General features: G+C 47.2%; 1 protein-coding gene across 1 annotated transcript in view; it reads right to left on the bottom strand.

Annotated features, from left to right (window-relative positions):
- The window catches only part of MEDAG (mesenteric estrogen dependent adipogenesis), a 101925-nt gene extending 76591 nt beyond the window's left edge, over window positions 1-25334 (bottom strand). Inside the window, exon 1 of the mRNA XM_078657143.1 lies at window positions 24703-25334. Coding sequence (XP_078513269.1) covers window positions 24703-24986 — 284 coding nt within the window. The 5' untranslated portion in view covers window positions 24987-25334. The remainder of the gene's footprint in view (window positions 1-24702) is intronic.
- Window positions 25335-25728: the final 394 nt, after the last annotated feature.

Genomic DNA, 25728 nt, shown 5'->3' with positions numbered 1-25728 from the left:
TCATATCGGGATTTTAACTATTGAGATGTATCGTTTGGCATATCATTACTAAAATCAAGGAACATACAACTCAGGCAGATAGGCTCAGTCAACCCTCCAAGGCCCCCATAGCGCACCACAGAGATTTCATCTCCCCAAACCTCCAAAAGTACTTTAACAGGTCTGATGCGGCGCTAAGGCGGGCCCATATCAGTACTGTCACTGCAGGATCCAGGATCGATTCGCCATCGCAGGAATGATTCCCTTTTGTCCGTTACAATATCCATATACAAGAGGGTGCCATCAAGACAGACCACAATCCATCCAGACTGCTGAGCACTATCATGGCTGGTTGATCATAAGTTCTGTCCACGAAGGAGTGTAGATTGTCTCACCACATTCAGAGTGTTCCGTTTCCGAATGGCGTCACTCCGGTGTGGAGCACAGGCGAGAGAATCCACCTAGTCGTTCACCATCCTAGGTGTGAGAAAAGAGCAAAGCCCTTCCACCATGCATCACTCACCTCTTTGTGGAATCCATCAAGCTATTTTTCAAGTTGAGGTAATGAAACCTTTATTTAACAGACATAGAGTTCTTACATAGGTCTTGCACTTTTTTGGTGCAGTCATGCAAGAAGGAAATGTTCTTGCCTTCAAAATGAGGTGGACCCTGCACCAGGAGATGCTGCAGGATGGCATTACGGTTCCGAAAATTTAACAAGAGTGCTATTAGGTGTCTGAAAGCTGCTCTTAGGAATTGGCAGCGAAACCAGTGCTCGGTGCACTCGTTCAATAATAAAGAATTCTGGGGGGAGGAGCTTGGCGGGCATCCGAGATGGCCGCTTGAGCACAGCGCTCTCCGGACCCTCGCCGCTCCCGGCATTTTATCCTGACTGAATCCTGATTTCTTGCAAGGATCCGTGTGGAGGACGTTTGGCTGACCAGCCTGGCACCTTTCAGAAATTGATTTGGATCCCGCATTCCTGAGATATGGTGGTCTGAACTTTTGGCCTCCGCCCTTGAGGTGCCCCCGGGACGGGGTGCGGTTCTGTAGCCGTCCTGGAATTGAACAACAACGGCAGGAGATCTGGCCTTGTGGGTCCCCCTTCCTAAGTTTCAGTTTCGATTCTGTTCCGACTTGGGCCACGGGTGTGACTATCGAGTTGCGGCTGAGACCTGGAGGCAGATCGGCTGTTGGGTTTTCCTGCGGACTATTTGCTGGCTTGGCGACCTCTACCCGAGTTGTGCCCCTCATTTTTGTGTACTTTTGATCCTGTGCTTTAGGAGTCGGGCCCGTCGACCCTGGTGGCTTGTCCTGTGACGCATCTTCAAAATGGCGGGCAGAGGGGACAGGGAGACGCGCAAGACGAAAGCACCTCTGCGCGGAGCTCCGGTTCAATCCAATGTCATGGATCGCTATACTCATTCTAAGGGATCCCCCGGAGCTGCCCTGCCTGGTTCTAGTACAGCGTCCGAACGAGTTTTGGAAGAGTCGGCGGAGCCCTCCCTACAAGACATCATGGGCGCCATCTCGGGCGTGAGGGAATCCACCGGCCTACAGTACGAGGCCTTGGCCCATAAACTTGACACCGTGGCTATTGAGGTTAATCTGATTCGTGCTGATCTCGGCAAGACGAATGAGAGGGTGCAATCATTGGACATTAAATCGTCCAGCCTCACGAAGGACGTCTCGGAGCTCCAGACAGAAGTCGGCAATCTCCGTCGGGTGAACGACTTCATGACCCGACGCCTGGAGGATTTTGAAAATAGGGCATGTCGCTGCAATGTTCGCCTGGTTGGTGTACCGGAGAACCCTGAACCCCACTCGGTGGATCTCCTGGTTGAGGATCTGGTCTTGAACCATCTTGCCCCTTCCGGCCTTACGAAGTTCTTCACGGTGGAACGCGCACATCGTGTTCCAGGGGGCAAAGTTCGGCCGGGAGCCCCGCCGAGACCCATTGTAGCGAAGCTTTTTCATTATAGAGACCGGGACGCTATCCTGCAGGCCTCGCGGGTGAAGGGCCCGGTGGCCTTTGAGAATGCTACAGTAAACTTTTACCCGGACTTTTCCCAACAAGTTCAGAGACAACGGATGGAGTTTCGTGGGGCCAAGAAACGTCTTCGGGATCGGGGCTTACGCTATGCTATGCTCTATCCCACCAGACTTCGGGTCGAGTACAATGAGCGTACCCTTTTCTTTGATCGCCCAGATGCTGTTAATGACTGGCTGGACTCCTTGCCTGACCGTACTCCTGAGACTGAATCCGCCGCTCACCCTGGTGGTGCCGAAGGTGGTGTGGAGATCTGACTGTTTGGCTAACATGTTTTATTTTGAATACTTTTTCGGGATTGTTGACCGGCGTTCCTCTGCAATGTGATTATTTTCTCTTTCTTTTGTTAATTTTCGTTCTTGATGTTTGTCGGGGGCGGGTGGAACGGAGACCTTTCCTCCTCCGGGGTCTTTGTGTAGACTAGGGGTTATGGGGCGACAGGCACACTGCAGGTTGGGGTGGCTCTTTAGCTTTTTGCAGGGGTGCAGGGTGGGGGGTGTTTCCTTTCAGTTTGGGGGAGGGGGGCTGGGAAGTTCTTTCTTTTTTGTGTGTTGTTTTCAAGGCGAATTGCTCCTGTGTCTGCTGCTGTTTCTGATGTCTTGCTCATGGATGAGGGGTCTTGGCTCGGGTGGATGGGATGGGGGGTAGAGGGTTGAAATTTGTTTCCTGGAACGTTAATGGCCTGGGAGATCGTATTAAGCGCAGTGTGGTCTTGAATTGTATACGGCGTTTGTCGCCGGACATTGTTTTCATGCAGGAAACCCATTTGATTGGTAATGTTTGTAATGCAATGAATAGATGGGGCTACCGCCTTGTGGCGCACTCGGGGTTTACCTCCGGATCTAGGGGTGTGGGTATCCTTGTTCGTTCCTCCCTCCCCCTGGCAATTGACGAGGTGATTCAAGATGACCGTGGGAGATATACTGTCTTGGTGGGTAGATATGAGGGCCGCACCCTATCTCTCTTTAATGTTTATGTTCCCCCGGGTTTACAGACTTCTACTTTCACTGATTTGGGCCGTGTTTTGTTAGATCTCCCTGATAGTACTCTCTTCCTGGCCGGTGATTTTAATTCGGTGCTTTCCGGCCTTCACGATCGCCATCCCCCTAGGGATACTCCGCAGGCTCAGCAGTGGTTGGGTGGGTTTCTAGATACCTTTGGCCTTGTGGACTGCTGGCGACTCTTGCATCCCACTCAGCTCCAATACACTTTCCATTCTGGGGCACATGGCAGTCTGTCTCGGCTGGATTATTTCCTGATGCCCGCGGCCCAGTCGTCGGCGGTTCGTGAGATTTTGCATTTGCCAAGGGGTATTTCTGACCACTCGCCGCTCTGGCTTCGTTTCGAGGTTGGGGTAGAGGCAGCGGGCCGAGTGGCTCCAATTAACCCATGGTATCTTTCCTCCCCTGAGACTCGTACCCTCTTGCTCAAGTCCATGGATGCATATTTCCTGGAAAACGAGGGGTCGGTCCCTTCGGCTGTGTCCCTGTGGGAAGCCTTTAAAACTGTGATTCGTGGACAGGCCCTTTCCTTGATTGTTGAAGCCAAGAAGGCCGGGAGGAGGGAGGTAGTGGACCTTGAGGGGGAGATCTCTGCTTTGGAGGACGAGTTGGAATCTGGTGTCACGCCTGAGAAACTCCATGCCCTGGGTCTAAAACAGTTTGCATATAAATCCCTGGTCACTGACGCTGCAAAGGTGATGTTTCGTGAGCAACGAGGCAGATTGTACGATGTGGGTGATAAGGCGGGTAAACTTCTAGCGTGGTTGGACAAGAAAGAAAGAGTTAATCGTGTGGTGCCTGTGATTCAGTCTGCGAGTGGTGAGAATGTGATTGACCCGACTGCCATTGTTGATCGTTTTGCGGAATATTTCCGTGTTGTATATGCTCCCGTGTCTGTTAGGGACGTGGCTGACTCCCGCTTCCTCTTGCGCGATATCACTTTGCCCTGTGTCACCGACCTGGACCGTATTGCTTTGGACTCCCCTTTTACGAATGATGAGATAGCGACTGCTATCCGTTCGCTCCGTTCGGGCAAAGCGTTGGGCCCGAACGGGTTGCCTATTGAGTTGTACAAGTTACGCCCCGATAAGATGGCGCCGTATCTTCGCGCCATGTTTCTAGAATCTCGTGAGCGGAACATCCTTCCCTATGATCAGCGTCTGGCGACAATCGTCGTTATCCCTAAAGATGGTAAACCACGTGACCTCTGTTCCTCATATAGACCCATATCCCTGTTAAATGTTGAACCCAAGGTTTTGGCTAAACTTTTGGCGACCCGTCTCCTTTCGGTTCTCGGGGATTTGGTCCATCCGGATCAGTCTGGCTTTATCCCGCATCGCAACACTGCTTTGAATTTGCGGCGCCTTCCCGGCGTGCTGGCGAGGGCGGGGCTTCTGACTGAACCGGCCATTTTGGCGTCCCTGGATGCCTCTATGGCCTTTGATACTGTGGAGTGGCCCTATCTATGGGCGACTCTTGAGAAATTCGGATTCGGGTGCGAGTTTATTAGCTGGATTCAGTTGTTGTACGCGGAACCTCTGGCACAAGTTGTGGTAAACGGTAGAGTGTCGGCTCCCTTCACCTTGGGCAGGGGTACCCGTCAGGGTTGCCCCCTGTCCCCGCTGTTGTTTGCGCTCGCTCTTGAACCATTAGCGGCCTGGCTCCGGTGGGAACCGTCCCTTAAAGGGATTCGCTGGGCCCCGGACTTCGAAGACCGCGTCTCGCTTTATGCGGATGACATCCTCTTGTACCTTACTTCCCCTCGCAAGTCTTTGACTGTTTTATTTGACGTTCTTGTGTCCTTTGGCGCTAACTCAGGCCTCGTCATCAATTGGTCTAAATCCTGTGTGTATGTTTTATCTGGTGTCTTGCCTCCGTTGCCGAGCAGACTTCCTCTTCAGGTGGCCAGGGATGGCTTCAAATACTTGGGGGTTTTTGTTACCTTGGACTCGTCCCTTCGTTTTGATCGTAATCTCCTTCCCCCGTTGCTTAGGCTACGTTTGGACGTTGCCCGTTGGCGCAAACTTCCCCTGTCTCCCCTGGGTCGGGCGGCCCTGTTTAAGATGATGTCATTGCCGCGGTTTCTCTATGCTCTCCAGAATTATTATGATCCTATCCCTAAGTCCTATTTTCGGGACATTGGGAGCCTTCAGAGGCAGCTTATTTGGGATGGGCGTCCGCGCATTGCTCTCGCGAAACTTTCCATCCCTTGGTATGATGGGGGCATGGCGCTCCCCGACATTAAGAGATATTACTGGGCTTCCCATCTGTCCGCTATCAATCACGCTATGTTTTCGCCAGGTCGTAATCCGGCGTTTGAAATGGATAAACTTCAGCTTCCGGGAGGTGACTTTAACAGGGTGCTTTATTCTCGCTCCGCTGGGCGCCATCTTGTGGGACCTACATTGACTGCTTTGACGGTGTGGCGTGCCGCGAATGTGAGCTTGGGCTGGGAGGATCGCTTGACGTTGGCGACGCCGCTTTATGCTTCGGAACGTCTGGGCGGTCTTTGGTCTTCCAAGGGTTTCGACCGTTGGGACATGATTGGGATTTCTAAGGTGGGGGATGTGTACTCTAAGGGTTCTGTGCGTTCGTTTCAGGCCCTCCAGGCTGCCTATGGCCTGAGTGGTCGGGAATTCTTTCGTTATTTACAGCTCAGGCACGCCCTGGCTTCGGTATTTGCTCCTGGTGAGGTTCCGCCTGACTCTTCCCCCCTTGAGGACCGTATCCTTGATGAACATCTTCCTGATAGCACTATCTCCCTGATCTATAAAAAGTTGATTAACAATCGGACTGACTTATTGGCCCGACTTCGGGAATCGTGGATGGGAGATGGGTTAGAACTTGATGATGAGGATTGGCAATCAGCCCTCTCCTCCCCGAAGGAGGTGGCTATTCCGGCTCGTCTCCGTCTGGTCCAATTGAAGATCCTTCATCGGGTGTAAGTGACGGGTCCGCGACTGGTGGTGATGGGCTTTTCCTCCGATGGATTGTGTAAGCGTGGGTGTGGTTTGCGTGCTACTTTCCTGCATATTCTTTGGGAGTGCCCGATGGTGGCTGCTTATTGGGCGGCCGTGCTTGAAGTGATGGCTGTGGTGACAGGGGTGTCCTTGCGTCCGGAACCTCGTCGATGCCTTTTGAATGTTTGGGAGCCCACGGACTACTCGGTGGCACAGACTAGATGGGCCACCCTGGGCTATATGGTTGCGAAGCGAGATATTGCACAACTCTGGGGGGCCTCCAGGCCCCCTGACCTCTCGAAATGGGAGGATAACATGGATTGGTCCATGTTCCGTGAGAAAACTGTCTATGTGGCCAGGGGCAGACCCGGGGCATGGGTGAAGGTGTGGGGTCAATGGAACGACTACCGTGGCGACATTTGTACTCCTCCCCTTGTGGGCACTATCGAGCTTGCCCTGACTCCTTAGGCAAGCGTTCTTGGAACCTTTCATATAGGGGTTGCGCTGGTGTCTCCGGCCCTCCCCCCCCCCCCCTTTTTGTACTGACTTCTGTGTCCCTCCCCCCGCCCCCCCCGAGCTCCTTAGTGCTTAGAGTTTTGCTACTGTACTTCTGTTGCTGTCCCCCCCCCTTTCGTCCATTGAGCTGACTTTCAGTAATACACTTTCGCCTTTTTTGTGTGTGTTTGTTCTTTCATATAAATAAAATCTGTTTTTTGTCCTGTACATAGTGATGAGTATTGCGTTGTTGATTGACTCTTACCTCTCCGGGCGTATATTGTATGTGTCTACTCCTCTTTAGCGGCCGGCCCGTGTGGTTGTAGGCCCATCCTTGTACTTTTTTGCTTACTCAAATAAAGGTTTTTAAAAAAAAAAATAAAAAAATAATAAAGAATTCTGAGAGTCATTATGTCACAGTGTACTAAGGAACAAGTCTTCTAGAAAGAGTTCCATATATTGCTCTTCCACCTTCTCCGGTAACCCAATAAACCGGAAGTTGTTCTTGCGTGACCTACCCTATGAGTACTCAAGCTGTTCTTACAGGTCCTATGTCACTCATCACAGAGTCAATACCATCTCCTTCAGCACCCTATTTCTTGTTGTAATTCCATTACATTCTCCTCCGCAGTGGTAGCCCTCTAAACCACTTTACGAAGATCAGGAGGGTGACTTCTAGTGCTACGGAGTATATTTTCAACATAGTTTCCTCCTGTGAGCCCTTAATTTCAGCCATCAAGTCTGCCAGGGTTGGAGCAGGGTCATGTGTCGCCCCATCTCCCTATTGGTAGCCTGGACCATCAGCCACCTCCTCTGGGTGCAACGCTTGAGTGTAGTTCATTATCTTATTGACCTGTGCAGGTTTAGAGTTTTTCTCCATTGGCATGGTGCTCTGCAGGTCAAGGCTATATGTTGATTGAGGGTCCACGCAGACGGACATGATCACTCTGCCTCACAGTCTGGTTTCCCACTCCACTTTCAGCACCACACCTCAATATCAGTCCTCAATCTCCTATGTTATGATTAGATGCACCCCCACGGTCCAGCACCCGAGGCACTCACTGTCAGCAATCACCCTCCGGTGCCAGAGCTCTTAATCCAGGGTCAGAACCGGACTGGCCATAGCGCGCACCAGGTGTTTCCCGGTGGGCCGCCAGGGTGGAGCCGGTTTTGGACCCCTGGGGGCCGTTTTTGTTACCAGGTGCCTGTTTTGCTGCACAGCTGCAATATTGCCCCCCTGTAACAAAAGCGGCAGAGGTGAGGTGGGAGTGGTGCTGTCCATCCCCTCCCCTCCCGGGCGGGCCTCGCTGTTTGCCAGGGCTGGTTTCGATTTCCAGCTGGGCCTGCCCAGGATCCCCAAGCAGCAGGCCATTCACAGGATTCCATACTACAAGGCTCCCAGGCCCACCCTTGCCGCGCATCGGGTCTACACTGTCCTCCCACTTAGCTATTGGGGTTGACCAGGCTCACAGTCCTGGCCACCGTCCTCACAGCTGGATGATCTACCCCTTCAGAGCCTGGATCTCACTTTGCCTTCTTGTAGGCCCTGCCTGGGCCAGTCGCAATGCCACGAGTGGGAGGCCTGCAACACAGCTCGCACTCCAATGGCCTCCTCCACACCGTGCCACAGGGGAGGTACAGCCTACTGCCACGGTGCACGCCAGCGTTTACCCCTGGACCCGCCTCCAAGCCCACAAAGGCACTGGTCTACCTGTCAGTCACCACCGGCAGGCCGCTCTCACTCTCCGGTCCGCAGCTTGAGGCCCAGGAGCCAGACCGAACTCACATCGGTCGCGCCACCGACCCGGTCGCCAGCAGGTACGCTCATTGCGGGTCACTGCCCTTCAGCACCCCGCTGGAGGTCCTCGCAGCGGTCAGCTTCTTACTCCTATGCGTCCCCCCTGTACATCCGTGCTGCCACCATAGATAGTCTCGCTCAGATGGCTTGCCCAGCCCCAGTACGCTCAGGATCACTGGGCCCACAGCGGCGTGTATTTTCCAGGCCTTGCTGTCGCTGATCCATAGCTCAGATTCCAATGGCTGAATTTGGGCCCTGTCCGTTCCGGGTTACAAGCAAGTTTCCCTTTCCAGCATCCAGAGCCTCAGATGCCGCACGATCAAGCAGGATTAATGAAATGGCTGGCAGGAGCTCCAGGAGGAGCGACTACACGGCCATCTCGCTTGGCCACGCCCCAATAAAGAGAGGTTTTATGTCAGTGGGTTTCAGCCACTGGTCGGTTAAATTGCCATCCATACTTTGCTTCCAGCCACCACAGCAAACAGCTAGGAGTAATGATCAGCTTACTTTACACATTGGCTCCTTTCACTCTAAGTGGCACATTGTTCACATCCATCTAAAAATAGCAATTTTCTCTTCAATGATAAACCTGGTTACTAGTGTGCATTTTAAATTTAGAATTTTATACTAATTTAAAATAGTGGCTATTTAAATGGCCTGCACTTAAGGTATCTAGTTAGATGATGATTTATAATTTTTTTGCCCCATTTTCAAAGTTACAAAGTAGGTAGGTGACACTGCAACGTTGCAGCAGCCTTCCATTTGGATATTGATTATATGGTGGTTAATTCTTTCCTCCTTCACAAATAACAATAAATTGCATTGCACCACTGAAAGGATTATCTATAAAAAAAATCATAAGTAAAAAGGCCGCATCAATGCATTTTTTTTTATTTAAAATATTGAATACAAGCATAAAGCAGCCATGGTCAGGAGGCCACATTTTCTTTCCTTTTTGTAAAGTATTCTTCCAATACAAAATAAAAAATTATTCACCATCGCAGTTGACCAGTTTGCAAAAGTCAGACCTATTTTCATTGCCAATTCTTGTTTTCATTTTGCACCATTGCAAGAATGTCCAGAAATTAACAGGAGCTGTGCAACACCTATTTTTAAAATTCTTTACAGAACTTCAATGACTCTGGGTTCCCTTTATAGCCAAAAAATATTGCAAACATACCAACGGAAACAATGTTAAAATACAATCCTATGTATGTATTAAAAGTTTAAAAAATATTTAAACATGAAACATTCACGAATACCTCTATTCCATGATGAGATTGCCACAAGTTACCCTAGACCTGTCACCTAGTCATGTTGTCTATTTTTATAGCGTATATTTTATTAAAACTGAAGCAAGATTATTTTTGCTAACCATATATAAGCGAGGTTTTTGTGTAAAGCAGATTCTGAACGGAAACGCTTCAATGTGCTCCGGAATTGGTTGATTAAAGAAATGATATATAGTGAAACAAAGTAGTGGCAGTGGAACACAAAGTGTAGGCAAGTGGGGAAGCTGTGGTTTGAGCCCAGGTTTCCTTACTGTAAATTGTGCATTCCAGCCATTGTAGACACATCCTTCAATGGTTTGTGTTCAGTTCTTTCACGGATTAGCCTTAGTACTTGGCATTCAATAACAAAATCTTATCACACCTTACATCAAACTGACACTATACAGACACACTACATACACAAACATTAATATGCTGATAGTCATAAGATTTAAAGGTGTGCTTCACACGTTTCTTAAATGTAAGGGAAAGCACCTGACTTATCGAACAGAGCGATTTAGGAAAGGCTCAAAACCTTAATGGGCGCAAATATGTAATTGACAAATAAAGAAAACAAAGATTACCGCCCTTCAAGGAAAGGAATGCGTTGCAGCAGAGAATCCCATTCTTCCAATGTTTAATCTTCAAACACCACTCCACTCTAAAATCTGAGGGGGGGTATTGTCCAATACGCCCCCTCCACTCTAAAATCTGGGGTGACTATATACTGCCCCTGAACTACCCAGTCCTTGGTTCCTGTAGTGTCCTCCAGCCGGGTAGCGGTGCAGTCTACCCGCGCTCGGAAGTCTTACGCTAGCCCTGGCGCGTGTCGTCACGCGCCGGCTATAAAATAAAGGGGCATGGCCCGGCTCGGACAGTCGGGACCATGCAGTAAACCACACAAGCCGTGTCCTTTGTTTATTCCGGCCGCAGCACTAATTAGATATGCGTGCGTCGCACATCACACTGGCGACGAGGCGGAAGAGAGCCGAAGTGCAGTAATCAGTGGGCTTTGATCTCTGGAGTGGTTGAGAGCTGTGATCCAGGCCCTGGAACCACAGAGGAGCCGATTGCCCTGTGCAGGCCTGTGGTGTGCCCCTGACACGTCTGCTGCATCCAGTGAGGGCCCTGCAGCCCCTGAGAGTGTCAGTAAGGACGGGGGGCTATCTTTGCACATCCTGCCAGAGCCCACGCATGTGTATGCCCCAGCAGAATGGAAGGGGAGGACACCACAGTGAGGCCTAGCACCCACAGGCCACAGAGGAGGAACCTGACTGAGGTAGGCAGTGCACGTGCCGCGAGGGGTGACTGCATCTGCGCCAAGATGGCGTCAATCTCGCCATTGAGCCCTTTGTGGTCGATGGCGCCCCCTCATCCCTTGCCGTCCATTGGAGGGACTGGACTGACCGTCTCCAAATTTACTTTGAAGGGGCGGGCATAGCCCGGGACAGGCGCACAGCCCTACTCATTCATCTAGGAGGCAAAGACATCCACCGCATCTACAAAACCCTATTGGAGGCCACACCAAAAACGTATGTGACACTGCTCAACGCCCTAAATGCGCAGTTTGAGCCGATGGCGAACAGGGACTACAAAAGATTCATCTTTCGCCAGGCCAAACAAGAGGCGGAGGAGTCGTTAGACGCATTCCACGGGGGATTGAAAGAACTACCAGCACGTATGGATTTCGAGATGAACAGGATGAAATCAGAGGTCAGATATTACAAGGGTGCTACTCGTCTAAACTCAGAGTGAACATCCTTCAGGAAGACGGCAAGTCTTTAGCGGACATCCTCACCATGGGCCGGTCAAATGAACTGTTGCAAGCCAGAGCATTCCACATGGAGGTAGCCCTCCACCGACCCATCAAGACGGAACAAGTCAACGCAGTGGAAAAGGCGAACGTGGTGAGGCCCAAAGCTCGCCAAAACTCAGGGAAAAGGCAGCAAGACAAGAAAAAGGAATGCAGCTACTGCGGAGGCATGCCCCATCGCATGCAAGACTGCCCAGCGAGAGGGAAGAAGTGCAGTGCTTGCGATGGATGAACCACTTCGCGGCGGTATGCCGGTCTGCAAAATCACGGAATGAAGCAGCAGACAGTGGCTGAAGCACACGACAGTGAGGAAATGGACAATGGCGTGGGAGACTACCCAGTCCACTATGTATGCGCAGTAGACCAACCGCGAAGGAAGAGAGTAGAGACGAAGACTTCCAAGGTGCAGAATCAAGATCCACCACCAGGACGTTAGAGCCACCATAGACACTGGGGCCTCGATAGAACTAAAGGCTGCCAATGTGTACAATCAACTAAGTCCACGCCCGCCGTTACGTGAAGCAAGGATCAGGGTATTTGGATACGGACAGAAGACCCCCATCCCGCTCCTGGGATGTTTCAAGACTGAGCTGCGACACCAAGACCTCAAGATCCCCACCACAGTGTACGTGACCAAGGAAGGAAGCGGAATGCTGATATGCGGACAATCAGCAGAAGAGCTGAAGCTAATATCATTCGCCAAGGCGGTACCAGAGGAACTGGAGGCCATCATGGAGGAGTTCAAAGATGTCTTCAAAGGCATTGGATGCGAGGGAAAGAAGTCTCTCTCCACATTGACCCATCAGTCCAACCAGTGGCGCGGAGGCACAGGTGCATTGCATTCCATTTGCGGAAGAAGGTCGTTGAAGGGCTAGAAGCACTGGAGAAGCACGGGATTATCGAGAAGGTCAGTGGACCCACCCCATGGTTGTCTCCGATCGTAGTGGCACGGAAACCAAAACAGCCAGGTCAGGTCCGCATCTGCGTTGACATGCGCCTCCCAAACGCCGCGGTGAAAAGGGAACGTCACCTAACCCCCACCATCGACGACATCCTGGGAGAAATGAACGACGCAAAGTGGTTTTTCGAAGATGGACCTACGGTCCGGCTAGCACCAACTGCCACTACACCCGGACTCTGGATACATCACCACCTTCTCCACGCACGTCGGTCTCAGGAGATACTGACGCCTCAACTTCGGGATCTCGAGTGCCACGGAGGTGTTCCAAAACACCATCCGTGAAGTCCTCAGTGGGCTCCCAGGGTTCTTGAACGTAAGCGATGATCTACTAATATACGCATCGACGATGGAAGATCACCACCGTAGACTTCCCGTGGTTCTCCAGAGGACCAAAGAGTCCGGACTGACCCTACACAAAGAAAAGTACCAGTTCTTAAAGAACAAGATCAGCTTCTTTGGCTACACGTTCTCCGACAAAGGAGTGGAACGTCCAGGAAGCCCCAGCACCCTCGAACATCTCGGAAATAAGGAGCTTCCTAGGGATGGTGAACTTCTGTGGGCGGTTTGTCCCAGACTTATCCAACCTCAAAAAGCCCCTCAGGGAACTGACGAAATCCACCACCACATGGCAGTGGGGCCCCGAACAGGAACAAGCCTTCAAGGACACCAAAGCAGCCCTGTCGGCAGACAAAACACTGTCATACTTTGACCCGGCCCGATCCACCAACGTCACTGTTGACGCCAGCCCATATAGGCTAGGAGCCTTGATCACGCAGTTAATAAGGAAATGGAGAATGGACCCTGATCGCATATGCGAGCCGCTCCCTGACAGACACGGAACAGAGATAACGCAAATAGAAAGAGAAGCGATCGCCATCCACTGGGCCTGTCGGCACTTCCACGTCTATGTGTTCGACCATCCATTCACAGTGTCCACCGACCATAAACCCCTCATCCCCCTGTTTCAAGGGTCAGCATCCAAGCCTCCCCAGATGATTGAAAAATGTATACTTCAGCTGCAGGGGTATGACTATCGGGTAGAATACAAGCCAGGCTCATCCAATCCGGCGGACTACCTTTCGAGACATCCTAGAGCCGCCACCAAAGCGGAAGAAGAGGATGCAGAAGACACTGAGGAATATGTTTGGCTCGTATCGGAAAGAGCCCAACCACTTCCCATGAGTCTTCAAACCATTGTAGAAGCCACCCGGATTGATGAATGCCTGCAGCTGGACATAATAGCGGTCCAATGGAATGACTGGCGCCCCATTCAGCCCACCCCGACTAGACGGACGCCGCAAGCAAAGACCGTCCTGGAGTCAATTGTGCGAGTCAAGGATGAACTTTCGGTCGACAGCAGCGGTTGTCTACTCAGAGTCCCCCGACTGGTGATCCCATCAAGCCTTGCTCAACAAGCTGTGGACCTTGCACACAGGGGACATCAGGGCAAGGTAAAAACAAAGAGTCGGCTGATGGCCAAGGTGTGGTTCCTGGGGAAGGACCCACTGGTTGAACAAACAGTCAGAACGTGCTCATGGTGCCAAGCATCAGGCCAACCAGATCGCCCTCAAACCGTCATCACTGAAGAAAACCCCCAACGGCCATGGGAATGCGTGAATGTTGACTTCGGACACCTCCCAGATGGACGCTATGCCCTGGTGGTCATCGATGACTACACGAAATACCCCGAGGTCAAGATTGTAGGGAGTCAGACAGCCATGGAAGTGATTACAAAACTCTAGAAAACCGTTGCAACCCATGGAATATTCGAAGTGGTGAAAACAGACAACGGCCCACCTTTCCATGGACAAGAATTTGCAGACTATCTCAAGGCCTGGGGAATTCAACACTGGAAAGTGACCCCGTGCTGGCCCCAAGCAAACGGGAAAGTAGAGAGGTTCATGCGCACTCTCAACAAAGTAATACACATCGCGCATGTGGATGGATCACCACTCGAGAGAGCCATATACAGTTTTCTGAGAGAGTACCATCTGATGCCCCATCTCCCGACCGAGCCAGCTCCGGGGCCGGCAAGCATGGGCCGAGTAGTGCGAGACACCATCCTGCATCATCCAAGCTGGACCCCATCTCAGATTGACGCCGGAAGGGTCCTAGCCAACAGGACCAGTTCCAATGACCAAGCCAGCGACGACCGACGAGCCGGAATGTCGGTCATTCAAGTAGGGGACAGACAGACTACGTCAAGGACAGGTACCCCGGGAGCAAGTTCCGGCTTCCGTTCGAACATCAGCCAGGGACAGTCATCCACCCAAACCGGCACCATGATAACAGCCAGAAGAGGAACCGAGGAAATCACACGCAACATCTCTTTTTTCAAAAGGGTACACGCCGGAACTCCGGACCAGCCGCTATCAGACAACCTGGACGCCAGGCCACGTCAACCGCCAGAGAAGGAAAGACCAGATGGTGACCAAGGGATGATCCCCGCGGAAAATCTGGACATGTCTGACCACGGAACCACTTTGCTGTCTGGAACGCCAGACAGAGCCCTGCCAAGTTCCCCAGCTCAATCTTCAGAGGGTGGGGTCTCGCAGGAGATGACCCCATCATTGCCATCCTCATGGGGAGAACATTTCAGATATGGCCTGAGAAGCAATCCGGCTCCATCCTCCCACCTAGCAGGGTTCATGTTGTGATGAACAAAGGACTGGAATCTCATAGTAACCGGTAACAGATTTACGTATTCGATGTTTTATTTTTTTGCTTAATAAAGGTTGGAAGGAATGTAGTGTCCTCCGGGCGGGTAGCGGTGCAGTCTACCCACGCTCAGAGGTCTTGAGCTAGCGCTGGCGCGTGTCATCACGCGCCGGCTATAAAATAAAGGGGCGTGGCCCGGCTCGGACAGTCGGGACCATGCGGTAAACCACACAAGCCGTGTCCTTTGATCATTGCGGCCGCGGCGCTAATAAGATACGCGCGCGTCGCACATCACAGTTCCTACGCCCATGGTTATCCAAGCCTTATTCTTAAATGCCAAAATCAGAAGTATTATATCATGCACTGACATCAGTACCACATTGGGATTTCAATGCTGGATTAAGTGCCCCACTTTAATCTGGTTGGTAGGATGACCCCAGAACTCTTGATGTTTGCCTTCCTTTGTGACGTGTACTTAGCTATGTATTTTGGGGTTTTGAAAACGCTAGCGTGCATCATTAAAAATGACTTCACTTTATGTTTTGAATCGAGGATTGAATCACAGAAAACTACATTAAATGACTTGGTTCTTCGGTTAACAGATGGCTCCATGTCACCAGGACACAACTTCTGTAGTTCTGGAGACTGCTTTTGCAAATTATTGTTTTCAGGTGTGTTACCCACTTGATCCAATTGAACTGAAAAAACTAAGACTCCCAAAATGCCCTAATGTGTTCAAAGAAATTACAGCACTGGACACAGGGCTTTATGTGTGATGAAAAAACTGGGGGTTCTCTCAAAAGGGTGTGGCCGATGTAATTAAGGGCATGGCTTAAAAACATGTAAGCTAAAAATCTGTGCTTAGCATAGTGTGGTGCCGACTGGTATTTTCCTGTTTCTGTCATTGCATCTAGATATAGAATACAAGTACCATTAAAATGCTCACTCTCTAAAGTGGCCCCTGGCAACAAGATCTGTGTCTTTTAAATGTCCAAAATAAATTAATACCACGCCATAGTACATCAGGCAATTGTACAGAACTACAGCTTGGAGGAGCGCCATGAAAAGTTGCCTTGTGATGGCATATTATTTATTTACCTATATGCAGGGCCCGACTGGGAATACAAACCAGCCCTGGAAATTAAGTCCGACCGGGTGGGGTATTGGGGGAGGGGCGGGGGGCAGGGCAGGGGTTTGCTGGTGGGAAACACTGCTGCGCATTTGTTACAGAAGGGCAATATTGCAGCACTGCTGCAAAACCGGCACCCACCAGTCCAAAAACGGCCCCTACCCTTCTTGCCCACCGGGAAAACGCCGGTTACCCAGGTCCTGCCGATATGCTTCTTTTTTAAATCATCATGAACACAATGTATTTTGCCTTACCTAAATAAAATGGACATTATAATTTTCATGCATTTTCCATATTGATTGTCACAAATATTCACATATATTTCTCAGTCTGTTATTGGTCATTATTTTTGTTTATTGTACCACGCTGGCATGCACAAAGCCTTGCTTCCTTCCCTTCTCTGGCCACTTCAATGTTAGTTTCAGCATTTCCACCAGCAAAAACTATTTTGTAGGGCATTTTCTTTCTAGTTGAAGTAACTATTGTTGCGACTTTGTAAAAAAAACTCATTTTTTATGTCATTGAATTTAGTATAATTATACTAAGGCGTTCTACATTCAGATTTATTTCCCAGTCATTTCACTATGTACACAAATGAGTTCCTAGTTGTTGCAACCGAAATAAACATCCCTTCACTATATCAGCACGTATTTTGAGTGTTGCCTGTTTTATATTTTCATACTGATACCGGGAGGCAGCGGGCAGACCTTCAGAGGGGCACTGACAGCTTTTTGTATTGAGAACCTTGAGGGTGAGGCCAAAATTGGAGAGCCCGGTAGGAACCCCTCTTTGCACCTGCTTTTTAGAACTGTGGGTGCTGAGCACCGGCAGGACCCGGCCTACTTTAAGCCCTGGCTGGACATATGATATGTCAGTTATCTGATAACCCAGCAAGGGGCATAAAGCTGAATAAATGATCATATGTCTTGTAGCCTGGATGACAGAAAACGCTATCACGAGAAATAAACGATATTGTATAAATCAGTAACTTGAAGGCTCCGTACCCAGCTCAATATTTACACATCTCATTATTTAACAGTGCTCTGAGATGCACTTTAGCAATTTAGTGACCGACGCGGCGGCTTGTAGTGATGTTCTTAGAATGTATTAGGTAATGTATTTTATATTCTTTATTCTGTATTCATGTCTCAGTTAGAATGTAGTTAGGACAGTTAATCAGAAGCGGTCTCTGCATGATGGTGGTGTTTCATTACAGGTTGCAGCTGATTCAGGGTCGCCTTACACTATTGTCGCAAAAAACGTTTGGGCTGATCATTTTTGTTCTACGATTGGTCATCATCTAGAAGCTCCAGATATCAATTCAGAGAGTTACACAGGTGACAAAATTGATATCATTGGGTTCAGAGAATTAATTTTCAGATTCAAGGGGAGGTCTGCTCTGTGCAAGTTGTACGTTGCACAGGATGGACCATCTGTCCTTGGATGGAAAGACCAACACAAACTAGACATTATATTGAATCCTAATAGCCCTGAACAAGTGTTGGTAGCTTGTGACTCTGAAGATACAAAAAAGTGGGTATTGGATGAATTTCCAAATGTCTTTAGTAATAGGATTGGGAAATTGAAGGGTTTTTCACATTCCATTAAATTAAAAAAAGATGCTGTTCCAAAAATCCACAAGATTAGAAACATTCCTTTCATTGTTCGTGATGAAGTTAAACAAGAACTAGATAAACTCTTGGAGGCTCACATTATAGAACCCATAGAATCATCCGAATGGATATCTCCATTGGTCGTCGCGAGACGAGCCAATGGCGAGGTTCGGTTGTGTGTTGATCTTAGAGGTTTAAACAATAACATTGTGGTGGATCAGTTTCCCTTGCCACGCATCGATGAAATGTTATCTTTGACTAGGGACGCAAAATGGTTTTCGACACTCGATCTGTCATCTGCGTACCATCAGATAACACTTCACCCAAATTGCAAACATTTAACTGCATTTTGTACCCCTTTCGGTTGTTTCCAATTCTGCTGCATGCCTTTTGGGTTGGCATCGGCGGCAGCTGTTTTTCAAAGGCTCATGTCCCAGTTGCTAGGTCACATTTGCGATGTAATTTTTTTTCAAGATGACATATTAATAATGGGTACGTCAAAAAAGCCCCATGATGATGTCCTTAGGAATGTTTTGCGTATTCTTGATGAAAAAGGCTTAACTGGAGAAATTAGCAAATGTAAATTTGCAGAATCTAGTGTAACATATCTTGGTCATGTAATTTGCCGTGATGGTATAAAACCCAAAGATAAACTGGTTTAGGCTATCTCAGAAGCTCCACCACCATCAAACAAAGATGAACTTCGCTCCTTTTTAGGTTTAGCGGAGTATTACTCCAAGTTTGTGGAAAAAATTTGCAGATAAAACACATGAAATGCGTGCTTTGCTTAAGAACAAATGCAAATTTGAATGGTCTGATAAATGTCAGTCTTCTTTTTAAAAAATTAGAACAAGGGGGTAACACTTGTAACCCTTGCTGCTGCACTGCGAAAATGAGAAAACTTTCCTCTGACAATGAACCATATTTCACCAAGTAAACCAAAGTAATCCATTGTAATCCAATTGAAATTTGTGAAACTGATACTCCATGTACTACATTCTTTTTTAAATCACTTCAGAGACAGTCAGGTTGAGGTGGAATATTTTATTCCGCATTTTCAAATGCCAGATGCTGCCAAAAGCTTAAACATTGACACGTGCTTTCAACCTTCCTTAAGCCAGTACAGTAAATAAACCCAATGCATTTCGAACATTTGTTCTTCTTCAGGGGTACTGCAGATAAATTAAAAAGAACTGCATCAACAGTTATACCAAAGCACAAGACATTTCATTTCTAAAAAACAGTAACGTTGGCTACAGTTTTACCCAGGTCTGCAACTGGATATGTTTACTCCCTCTTCTCTTGAAAACCTGTGTTGCTAAAAATATAATTAAAAAATAAATAACAAAGATTTCCTCACCCAAACTCCCTTGTGGTATTATAAAACCATCTAAAACAGCATGCATTTACCTCGTGAAACCGGCAACTCAAAATCTGCGTGTCTTCCCTAGTTTGCAAAAATACCATCAGTTTTCCTCCTTCCACAACCCTTGCTTACATTCTATTTACACACGTTTTCCTCATTGGACCTTAATTAGACCAAGTCCCGGTACCCTGCTGTGTCCTTTGGTGCTCGTGAACTAAACTAAAGGCTGCCCAACCCATAATGCATTAGCCTAAGAATCAAAACAACGTGTCAGGAATTAAAACAAATCCGAACCGATCATCCTAAACCATGAATTATTTACGAACATAATTAATAGAAAAAAGACTCTTGCTGTGATGTGCTGACAAAGTATACAGAAATAAACATTAAAGAGTGATATCACGAATCGATGATTTTCAACAGAAAAGATTTCATGATGTAATGAGCAGCCCTCTAAGTGTTGAGTTTACTTCCATAAAAATTAAACAGATGCAGTTCAAGCTTGATGTTTTATAACTGGTGATCTTAAGGTCCTCAATGTTATCCTGTCTCCAGAGTGATATTTGACTTGTAGCTCACTTGATTCAGTATTTAATCATTTCTGGGGTGCAATTCGCGTTTTGGGATGTTTATGATTGCTAAGCAAATGTGAGGATGTCGAGTGCACTCCTTCCCTTCATCGATAAGTCCATGTTTTCTTTAAATAATAATAATAATAATAATGATAATAATAATAATAATAATATGAAAGCTTATAAAGCGCCTGGTTACGCACACCGGCGTGTCCCCGCGCTATGGTGAGTGTCAGTGACGAGTGCCCCCCCTAGACTCAGGTACAAAAATATTGTCGGAACAGGTGCGTTTTAAGATTTCCTCTGAACCTAACCTCTGGGGGTTCTAGACAAAGCTCTAGCTGGAGTTTATTCCAACTCTTGGCTGCTAGAAGCCTGAAGGATCTGCCCCCCATGCGAGCCTTGTTAATTTTAGGAATCATTACCAGGCCAGTTCCAGAGGATCTAAGCGTCCGCTTGGGTCTGTAGAGTGCAACTAGGCTCTGTAGGGGCGTAGGCGCCTTGCCCCCAATAATGCGGTGACAGGTGCATAGAGCTTTAAACACAATCCTTTCCCTCACTGGAAGCCAGTGGAGAGGCTCCAAGGCTGCCTTCGAGGCTGCTCTTCTGGGGAGCCTCAACACTAGCCGAGCTGCGGCATTCTGTAGCACCTGTAGGCGATCCAAACTCCCGACAGTGGCACCTAGGTATAACAAGTTGCCATAGTCTAGTCGCGAGGTAACAAGGGCATGCACCAGCGTCCGTCTAGCATCAGTTGGAAGAAGGTCCAAGATCTTACGCAGACCTTTAAGGACGCCAAAACATACCCCAACCACACGACCTATCTGTGGTGTGAATGTCAGGTCAGAATCGATCAACACACCCAGGTTTTTAGCTTGCTGACATGGTGTAGGAGTCATTCCTAGGCATGATGGCCACCACGCCGAGGACCACACAGACGGGCTCCCCCCCACCACGAGCACCTCAGTCTTGCCACCATTCAGCTTCAGGCAGTTGTTGGACATCCAGGAGGCAAGCTCCTGCATGCAAGCACTGAAGCGGATGCCAGATGTGCGTGCATAACAGCGCTGTGGTCGCCCCAACACAGCATTATCATAGAAAATTAAAACAAGGGGGTAACACTTGTACCCCTTGCTGCTGCACTGCGAAAATGAGGAAACTTTCCTCTGACAATGAACCATATTTCACCAAGTAAACCAAAGTAATCCATTGTAATCCGATTGAAATTTGTGAAACTGATACTCCATGTACACCATTCTTTTTTAAATCACTTCAAGCAGCATTTCATTTGTATGGAAGTAAACTCGACACTTAGAGGGCTGCTCATTACATCATGAAATCTTTTGTCAGCACATCACAGTAAGAGTCTTTTTTCTATTAATTATGTTCGTAAATAATTCATGGTTTAGGATGATCGGTTCGGATTTGTTTTAATTCCTGACATGTTGTTTTGATTCTTAGGCTAATGCATTATGGGTTGGGCAGCCTTTAGTTTAGTTCACGAGCACCAAAGGACACAGTAGGGTACCGGGACTTGGTCTAATTAAGGTCCAATGAGGAAAACGTGTGTAAACAGAATTTAAGCAAGGGTTGTGGAAGGAGGAAAACTGATGGTATTTTTGCAATCTAGGGAAGACACGCAGATTTTGAGTTGCCGGTTTCACTAGGTAAATGCATACTGTTTTAGATGGTTTTATAATACCACAAGGGAGTTTGGGTGAGGAAATCTTTGGTATTTCTTTTTTAATTACATTTTTAGCAACACAGGTTTTCAAGAGGGGAGGGTGTAAACATATCCAGTGGCAGACCTGGGTAAAACTGTAGCCAATGTTACTGTTTTTTAGAAATGAAATGTCTTGTGCTTTGGTATAACTGTTGATGCAGTTCTTTTTAATTTATTTGCAGTACCCCTGAAGAAGAACAAAATGTTCGAAATGCATTGGGTTTATTTACTGTACTGGCTTAAGGAAGGTTGAAAGCACGTTTCAATGTTTAAGAATTGGCAGCATATGGCATTTGAAAATGTGGAATAAAATATTCCACCTCTATCTGACTGTCTCTGAAGTGATTTAAAAAAAGAATGGAGTACATGGAGTATCAGTCTCACAAATTTCAATCGGATTACAATGGATTACTTTGGTTTACTTGGTGAAATATGGTTCATTGTCAGAGGAAAGTTTCCTAATTGTCGCAGTGCAGCAGCAAGGGGTACAAGTGTTACCCCCTTGTTCTAATTTTCGATGATAATGCTATGTTGGGGCGACCACAGCGCTGTTATGCACGCACATCTGGCATTTAAAGAAAACATAGACTTATCGATGAAGGGAAGGAGTGCACTCGACATCCTCACATTTGCTTAGTCTTCTTTTTTAAACATCGAATCTGCCATTGTGAAAGCTCCTACTTTATAAGGGTTTAATCCTTCTTCTCCAACTTATGTAACTACAGATGCTAGTGGCAAGGGTTTGGGGGCAGTATTAACCCAAAGCAGTGAGAAAAATTCTGAAGTTGTAATAGTATTTGCTTCTAGATCCCTAACCCCAACTAAAGAAAAGTATTAAGTTATAGAAATGGAAACTCTGGCATGTGTTTAGAGCACTTTCGGAAATGTATTTGGGGCAAAGAGTTTACAGTTAGAACAGATCATAAACCTTTGACAAAAGTATTGACTACTGAAGGATTATCAAGAGCATCAGCCAGAATTTCGAGACTCTCTATGAGACTTCAAGATTTTATTTACAAAGTGGAGTATGTTCCTGGTAGAATAAATGTTACTGCGGATTTTTTGAGTAGGTTGTCTTTACCCCTTACAGAAATTGATTCCAGTCCCTAGAATGATGTATGTGTTGCAGGAATTTTTTGTGATGAAAATAGCCCTGGTTTACAAGAAAAAGAATGGATTGATGCACAAATTAGCGATCCTATATTAGAGAAAGTGAATGAATTTGTAGAACATGGTTGGGAAGGATGTAATAAACAGGACCTTCTAGGTGAACTTAAAGCTTATTGGGAAGTGAGAAATGAACTTGGTGTTGAATGAAAATTTTTAGTAAGAGGTGACAAAATTATTCCACCTTCTGTATTAAGAAACAGAATAATTTCTCTTTGTCATGATGGTCATCCAGGTATTTCACGTACAAAAAAAAAGTATCAAATCTTTGTATTGGTGGCCTAAGATTGACATAGAAACGGAACGTTTTGTTAGATCTTGTGATAATTGTATTTCAGCGGATAAATCTCAGAAAACGTTGAATCTTCCATTGTGTCCTTTAAAGTGTCCGAATTTACCATGGGAGGAAGTAGCTCTTGACTTAATGGGACCCATTTCTTGGAATGATGGTACACAAAAATTCATAATTGTTTTGATGGATTTATTTTCAAAATGGCTGGAATTGGAAATTGTTTCCAAGATTGACACTGGTTCGGTTGTCCATTTTTTGGAAAATATATTTTTAAGAGAAGGTTTTCCAAGAATATTGCTCACTGATAATGGTGTTCAATTTAAAATCGTGGGAGATGAAAAAGTTCATGGAGTATGCTGGAATGGAACAACGATTCACTGCTTTATATCATCCTTGGGGTAATGCGGTTGTTGAGAGGATGAATAGAGTAATCAAAGGTGTCATTCAGTTAGCTGTGAATAATAAAAAAGACTTGAAAACTGAATTAATGAAAATGTTATGGAGCGATAGAACTACTCAAAATGATTCCATTGGCAACAAACCTTTTACCATCATGAGAGGTAGAATTCCTCATTCCTTTATTAATCCTGGTTGGATGAATAAGGGAGGGAAGTGTGATTGGGATATCAGTGATGTTAAGGAATGCATATCTAAATCTCAAATAAAAAACAAATTTTATTTTGACAACAAACGGTGTCAAAGACACAAACATCCGTGTTGGCCAATGGGTGAGCGTGAAATCTAGTAGAAAAATCACTAAAGGTGAAAGTAGATTTAGTGAACCACAAAAAATAGTTAAAGTATTTAGCAATACTGTCCAACTTGAGAATGGTTCGATTTATCATATGAGCAAACTAGCTTTAGCAAATAAGTTTGTTCATAGATAACAAGAAGCTAGTAGTAAAGAAAGTTCCAACATGGATAAGTATTGGTGGATCACAGTTGATCGTGACAATGATGACAACGAAAATGTAGTATCTTCATCTATGAATGAAACACCTTTTCCTACTAAAATTGGATCTAATTTTCTTGATTCTAGAGATGGTAATATAATGTCTGATTTATCAAATAAACAAAATGATAAATATAGTGGTTTTGGTAGGAAAATTGTCAAACCAAAGAACCGTAATGATTAGGTTTGTACCACTTATGTTTAATATATATTTTTTTATTATTATTTTTATTTATTTTTTATTTTATTTTTTATTTCTTCTTTTCAGAAGGGATTGAGATCTTCTTGTTTTAAGAATGAGGATGATGTAGTAGTAGTTTTTCTTTGATATTAAAGAAGGGGTGTGTGTAGTGATGTTCTTAGAATGTATTAGGTAATGTATTCTATATTCTTTATTCTGTATTCGTGTCTCAGTCAGAATGTAGTTAGGACAGTTAATCAGAAGCGGTCTCTGCATGAAGACCTTTCCGATGTTGTTCCTAATAAACCTATGTGGAATACATACACGAGCATCGTCATTACTACACGGCTCACGAACATGCTTTTCACATCACTTCTTGGCTTTCCAAAGAACTGCAATAAATAACACTTGCAGTCCAAATTAGACCATCTTTGTGGCCACCACAACACTTCGCTCACTTCTTTGTAAAGGTCTAAACAAAATCGGTGCTCAAATGGAACCCTATACGTACCGATACTCACAATCATTCAGTACTTGTTGATAAATGTCAGCAATCACTTCTTATACATATTGCATTCGTGCCCATAAGTGCTGGTGCGCTCCCTTTGCATTTAAAGGGGAGCACTGACGGTAACTGGAAACATTCCATCGGGCGCAAGGAAGAACATTACGTCATAGTGGCTGGCGCGTCCCCGAATAGAGACGCGCTACAGTGACCCACCTGCTGATGTAGTTGGTGACCCGGAACTCGTGGCCCTCCATGCGGAAGCTTCCGTTGGAGAACAGGTTGTAGCCCCCGCAGCCGAGGTGGCAGCTCACCAGGCTGTCCGGCTGCTCCTCGGGCCGCAGCTGCAGGTACTCGGGCTGCATGGCGAGCAGCTGCTTGAGGGGCAGCAGGGCCAGCTCGCAGTTGCAGGTGGTGAGCGTGCGCAAGTCCCCGGAGCCGACGGAGACGAAGCTCCGCAGCGGCGGCCTGGCCATCCCAGCCCCGTCCGCAGCAGACATTCAGCCCGGCCGCCGAGCCGAGGGACGGAAGCCGCGACAGCCCCGGGACCAGGACGGGCAGATATGAACAAAAATTCAAGCGATGTCGGTGCCTCCCTGGTTTGCGGCGTCTTTGTTCAGTTCACTTTTCAATTAGTTGCACTCGCTTTCCGAAACGCTGGGTTACTCAAAGTACACGGATTGCGAGGGGATTACTCATATTCACGCCCTCTGGAGCCACTCCCGAGGAAGGAAAACATAAGCAGTGCCGAAATAGGTTGAGCTGCCTGGAAAATGAGTGCACACTGGGCCCTTCCCTTCAGCCGCCGTTGACTGGTAGAGTCAGATTTCACAGATATGGGGCCGGCCAAGGAAGCTAGAGGCGGAAGTCCTCGTGTTTTTTTTATCACCAGACGGCTGCCTAGCCATCAAATGCACCTGCACCAGGGGCTGTTCCTCTCTTCCGAGGCCTCCGCCTCTTGTAAGGGCAGTGTTAGCAGGTGGTGTTCAATAAACTTGCTTAAGCACCACTCTTTGGGGGGGAGCACCAAAGGGATATTTTGAGTTATAAAAATGCCTTTTATGGAGACGTTCGATTGAGTTGTAAAGAGGTAACGTTCATAGTAAAACAATGCTGATCATTATCAAATCAACATTTTTATGGAAAAGGGAACTAAGGGAGTTGACATTTGCTGTTATCAGGCTTATGGGGATGAACAGCGTTTAAAAGATTTCCAAAACTATATTCCCAGATTATTATAGG

Source organism: Lissotriton helveticus, chromosome 8, assembly GCF_964261635.1.
Source record: "Lissotriton helveticus chromosome 8, aLisHel1.1, whole genome shotgun sequence".
NCBI lineage: Eukaryota > Metazoa > Chordata > Amphibia > Caudata > Salamandridae > Lissotriton > Lissotriton helveticus.
This window is presented reverse-complemented; position numbering and strand designations above follow the sequence as displayed.